This window comes from Sordaria macrospora, chromosome 2 (assembly GCF_033870435.1).
Source record: "Sordaria macrospora chromosome 2, complete sequence".
NCBI lineage: Eukaryota > Fungi > Ascomycota > Sordariomycetes > Sordariales > Sordariaceae > Sordaria > Sordaria macrospora.
In genome coordinates, this window is record NC_089372.1 from 1,868,164 (window position 1) to 1,874,163 (window position 6,000).

At 51.0% G+C, this 6,000-nt stretch overlaps 1 protein-coding gene across 1 annotated transcript; it reads right to left on the reverse strand.

The window, feature by feature from the left end:
* Positions 1-109: 109 nt before the first annotated feature.
* On the reverse strand, positions 110-4,503 carry SMAC4_07052 (uncharacterized protein). The gene is made up of 4 exons (XM_024655841.2): positions 3,351-4,503; positions 3,161-3,298; positions 2,398-3,101; positions 110-2,334 (listed from the first exon to the last, which is right to left on the reverse strand). The coding sequence occupies exons 1-4, from the start codon at positions 4,031-4,033 to the stop codon at positions 1,685-1,687; spliced, it is 2,175 nt and encodes a 724-aa protein (XP_024511665.1). The 5' UTR covers positions 4,034-4,503; the 3' UTR covers positions 110-1,684.
* Positions 4,504-6,000: the final 1,497 nt, after the last annotated feature.

The following is a 6,000-nucleotide window of genomic DNA, read 5'->3' on the forward strand; positions in this document are numbered from 1 at the left end:
CAGATCATCAGATAACCAATGGCACGGCAGCGGAATGGAACCATGGCAGACAAACCATCATCAGATGAACGGTTCGTCATCTGTCCGCACTGTCTCTTGATTTCTTGCTTCTACTCCTCAACCACCCAGCATTTCACTTGCTATCCAAACATACACGCCGTTGGCCCGATGGCCCATTGTGAACACGAACCGTCATCCTCGAAGTCGATGGTTTGAACGGAAGGAAGCATCCGATTACATCACCAAAAAGCAGAGTACCATCACCCCTCATAAAGCCGTCCGTACCTGGCATGCATAGCCCTTGCATGATAGGGATGCAACTGGACTGCCCGGTAAACCACGCTGTTCCCGTTCATGCAATGCCCACGCCGTTTCTCCTTACCTTTTTTCTGCGGCTATTCTGCGCTGTTCTGCTGCTGCTTCTGGCTGAATAGATATCTTGCAGATAACGCTAATCTGAGTTCGGTCTCATTTTCTATGGTATGAAGTCTGTTTCTTTCCTCTGGGCCGTCTTTACATGCCCACACATGATACTGTCTCGTCCGTCCTACCGTCCGAAAGGATGAGGGAGGGCAAACGAAACGAAACAAGCAACGGGCAACACTGGCGAGCCACAATCCGTCCGTCGAAGAGGCCGAATTGGGGCTTTCGGATTTGGACGAAAATTTTTGCGCTGTTCTACCGGACTATGCTACGTTACTTCGCTGGAGGAAGAAAAAAGGAAACCGAGAGGAACACCGGCAGAGCGAGTATCACGGAGTGTCCGTCTGAAAGGGGAAAGAATGAAGATGAACAGACCCATGATGTCCAGTTGGCTCCCCTAGTGACATTGGCCAAAACCAAAAGACAGAGACGTACAACCCCTCAAGCTGTCTAGTCTAGCCCGTTGATTCGACGAGCGTTACCGGTATACTTGCTCGTTAGTGTTTCGGCTTGTGTAGCGTGCCGAAGTGGAATAAGGGAAGATAAAGACAACCGCCGCAAAAGTGAGCGAGCCCTTGTTCTTGATGCCGGTACCCCCATCACTTCGTTTTGTCTCGGCCATGGGTAACTACAAACATTCTTAATATCGGTAAAGGAACCAATGGAATGCCTTGGAGGTTAAACTCGTTGCAATGTGTGTAAGGCACAAGAAATTGAATACACAGATGCCGAGTTTTGAACACTCTGCGGCCACCGCTTTCACCCGTCCGAAATGATGCTATCATTCACCACCCCTCTACATGAGCCACCTAGAGAAACAATCTCCTTGAGGAATCCTCAGTAGTCGTAACCTTGACAAACCGTTGAATACCACTGAAACACCAAGATCATACATAGTGAAGAGTCATGGAAGAATTCAAACAAGCTGAAGCGAACAAAACAAAAGGAACGAATTCGTAGAAGCATCAAGAAGCCGCCCTGGTATATGGAATATAATGCCAGCGAGACATGTGACAAACAAACCGAACAAACCGAAGTGTCTTTTCCGTTTCCGCAAAGATCATACGCCACGAGAAATACAGCAAAAGAGATTGCCAACATATACCGCGTTACCACCCAAAAGGCACATTGCCACCCAAATCTTTGGTAAACACCCAAGGCAAATCTAGCAGCGACCCATATAGACCAACCCGACAAAAGTATGCCCACCCATGTCGTTTTCGGAAGAAGGAGAAAATAGTTGTTGTCATGTCGTGAATGTTCAAACTGCCGCGCCATATGCTCCACTCCCCTGTGCACTTGAAACTGCAGGCGCTGTTCCTGAATAACTCCGTTTCCGCTTCATGCCTAGGGGGTCATGCGCAGAATAATCGTTGGTCGTGCTGCGATGGCTTGCCGAATTATGATGGCCATGGCCCAACCCCAAGGCACTCCCTCCAAAATTATCCCTCAGCGGCTGTGTATTCCTCGAAGTTCCTCCACCACTCGACATGCTGGCCTGAAACGCTTGCGAGAAGTCGTTGGGAGGAGCGATTGGGGCGCTCATATGGGGAATGGAATAGTCCGTTGCCCCTGTCAGTGGCGGTGGCCTGTAGGGTGATGTACGGGGAAGGGAGTAATCGACGGGCGCCGAGAGGGGTGCGGAAGGGAAGCTCGACGCAGAGTAGCTAGAAGAGACGCCTCCACTTCCTAGCTGAGAAGTAGACGGTGTACGAGTAGAAGTTGGCGAATGTGCTGCTGACTGTAAGCTGTTGGCTCCTGCCGTCGAGCGAAATTGCGTTCGCAGATCGAGACCAAGAGGTAATGAGGCTGAGGAAGCCCTCAAGCGCGAGTTTCTCTGAGAGTTGTTTTGAAGACTAGATGATTGATAGTTGGGGTAACTCAAGTGAGTAGGGGACTGGACGGTCGATCCTATATGAAGCTGATCAGCCATTAGATATGATAATAGCAAGACTCAATCGAATAACAGCTTACCCGCATAGTGAGTTGAGTCATAGCTTCCCAAGCCAGCCGTGGGGGTACTGTTCATATGATCCTGGTGGTACAGGGTTTGCGGCCTGCTACCCATTGGGGGTGAAGTGTTGCTGCCATGATAGGTTGTATAATCAAGGGAATCGCCCTTCCATGACATACTGGTTCGGAGTGGAGATTGAAGTGTATCGGTTCGAGACCTATTCATGGCCTCTCGAAGTTGAAGGGGTTGTAATGGGCGTATTTGATGCCGTGAATGATGATTATGCATATGTACGCTCGTGTCGAGACCAGGTTGTCGTGCAAATGGATTTGACGACCGTGCTCCAGCGCTCAATGGCCCCGAGAGATGATTGCTGTATCCGTATCTATCGGTAGAAGGGGGTGACATTGGTGAAAGAATGTCTGGGTTGTTGAGCGAGTTCGAGGGATGGAAGCCTATACTCCCAAACGCGGGGCTCAAACCGGTCGGCGAGAGATGGTCATCGGTATCAGACCGCCGCACGTCTACCATAAGCGGTCTCATCATGTGGTCTGCATAAGAAGAGGCAGCAAAATCAACGGGTGAGGTTAAGGGTGTCCCAAGACCGTGAACCGCTCCATAAGGGGCATGAAGTGCCTGGACATTGTCGAAATCGTCGGGAACTGCCCTCATTTTCATAACGCGGTCCCTTTCGTCCGCTGTCAAGCGCTTGATCTTTGCTCGCCTAGCAGTTTATTAATCCACTGATCAAACTATTTATTGGTTCTGATTTGAGAGACTTACCGATTCTGGAACCAGACTTGTACCTGACGAGGGCTCAAGCCGGGTATTTCTCGAGAAAGTCGTTCTCTATGCGCGGCATCAGGATGGGGCTGTTTGGCGAACTCGCTCATTAAGAATCGTGTCTGCTGGTGGGTGAGCCTGGGCCAGTTAGTGTCTGGTTGGGTTCCTTGCGAGTTGCCGTCTGAATTACCTGAACCGCTTCATCTTCCGGCGCTGCGCTGTTCTCTCCGCTGCTGTTTGTGGCAGTGCTTGCGCCTGAGGCTCCCCTTCGACATCACCATCTATCATTTCTTCATCATCCAACACATCGTCATCCTCCTCTTTGATCGTCGACTGTGCTTCATTCATTGACTGTGCTGTGGATGATGATGGTCCATGAGCGGCCGAAGAAACGGAGCTTTGTGGATGGGAGCCGAGCGCATGATTAGGGGTTTCTGTGGACGTATGAGATTCTTCGTGTGTCGTCTCTGTAGCCTTTTGGGCATACGGCTCGCTGTGGCTTTCTGCCTGCTCAGCAACTGGGGACGGCTGCTTCGGTTGCCGTAGACCTAGAGGATCGGCTCTGTGTCCTAATGGCGAAGTTACCCGCTTGGATGGTTCGATCTCTAGAGGATTGCCTGAGCCAACCACAGATCGTGGTTGAGCTTGGGGGTTCGCAGTGTCTGTCGAGCCCGAAACGTGTTCGTATGACTGTGAATAGATATTGGTGTCGCCTTGCGAAAGGAATGAGTACTGGCCCTGCCAGTCCGACTGCGTCACGGGGTCAAAGTTCGACATACGTAGACTGTCTGCCGACTTAGGATAAGATGATCCGAACTTGCTGATAGACCAAGGACTTTGCTCCGTAGCTCCTTGCCTGGACGTAGCGAGCATTGGAATGACAAAAGCTCCCTGAGTATGCGGTGAATCTTATGCTCGTTGGCGAGATCGCTGCTGGTCCTTGTTGTGCCACGGGCAGCACGGGAAGCTAATCTCTGTTGCTGGGGGAGCCTTGAACGTGGTTGATGTAGCGAGTGAAGCTAAAGGAATCGGGCTGATAGTGCTGATAGCGGAAGTCTCAAACGCACATCGATGTCTGATTTTTCGTAACGGCAACTCCTATTCTGGAGGTTCGATGTTGCCGAAGACTATTGATAAGTCGGGGGTGATTCAATGACCAAGAAGTTATGGGGTTGTGCCGACAATCGCGGGATCCAAATCCGTGGTGCTAGGCTATCGCTTGTTTAAACGAGACGGAAAGCTCTGGGGAACGGGGCGAAGAAGTGTTCCTCGTTTGTACAGCGCTCGGGTATGGGTATGTTGTACCAAAACTGCAGAGTTGACCAGTCAAAATGAAGATCAAAACGAAGCAGTGGTGTAAGTAAACCGGCTACTGAGAAGGCCACTAGTCCACCGATTTACTGGTAAACGCTCCAACAAACCCTTGTTGGCGGTCTAGTTGGTTGGGCAATGGTGGTCTCCTGTTGACAGATAAAGAGCGGGTTGATGGCAAGAGTGTCTATAAAAACGGTTGGCGTCAAAATCCTTGTAGGATACTGTTTCTTGTTCTCATAGGTCCTCGTCAAGGAAAGCCAGATCCAGAACACTCAAGATGTTGTGGGGTGTATGTGTAAGTAATAAGGCCTTTCCTTGATGCCCTCTTGGCTGGTAGGACAGGTGTAGGATTAATACCGGCGGAGCCCCCAATTCAAACGGAGAAGGGTCGAGGCAGGCTCTGAATACAGACAGGGTCTGCACGGGCAGCCACAACAAACTTGGGAAGAGTTTGGATATGGAGTATCAGGGGACCAGGCACCAGATGGCGGTTGCTCGGTAAGGCGTGGCCTTTGGGGGCGTGTTTGAAAGAGTCCCTGAAATAGAGGCAAGCCGCAACTAATCGCCTCTGGCATGTAATACAGAAGACGGTCGACAACGAACGGCACAGCTGAGCCACACCGTTATATTCACTCGCTCTGAGTGTCCACCTGTGACGACGGGGCTCTAGTGATCAGTTCAAGATCATCGGGGTCTCGGCTGAATGGCTAATGCTGTACCAATAAGGCGTTCGGACCATCTGGGGCATGCCACTATGGTATCATCCGTGAGCAGGCTATAAAGAAACAGAGAAAACGCCAACAACTTAAACGGCGAGTAGCAGTGGAAGCCACATGGGAAGTGTAGAAATCTGCTTAGCAGCGAGGAAACGGTATGGCAAGCGCCGTGGTAAGCCCAGAACAAGGTCGCAAGAGGACAAGGCATGCATGGATACTGGTCGAGACGAGGTAGGCAAGGGCTTGTGGGCCAATGAGGCCGGCGCAAACATCCGACACTCATGGAGGCAAGACAAGGTCGTTCAACCGTAGGCTGCAGGCAAGCACTTGCGAGGACGCCGGTAACGCACTTCAAGTTGCATTCTAGGCAGGAAGTGATCTCACAGTCTCACAGTGTAGACGGAACATAACCCAGCGCGTTCAGCTGGAAACCCGTCATCATAGCTTTGTAGTATGCAACCGAGAGATGATTGCAGAGAAGGTACAAGTCCAGGCCGTGCGTGGTATCTTGGTTCGATCAGGGTGAACAGCTGATTGGTCTTTTGCGACTGAGTCCTTTGTCGATTCCACGGACGAAGGCATGACCGTTACAGAGTCGCCTTTCCCGTTAGGCCAATGAGAAAGGTTAACGACCCAAAGCAAGGGTTACGATGCCAATGTTGCTTGTTCCTTGGTCTGCGTGTAGGAGTGATGATGAAGAGGGGCCGGCCATGAAGGAATAAAGCAGGGGGTGAACGCAGATCAGATTAGGTAGCGAGAAGAGGGATAAGATGGAGGTCTCCTTTCAGCAAACCACACAACACCGTAAGG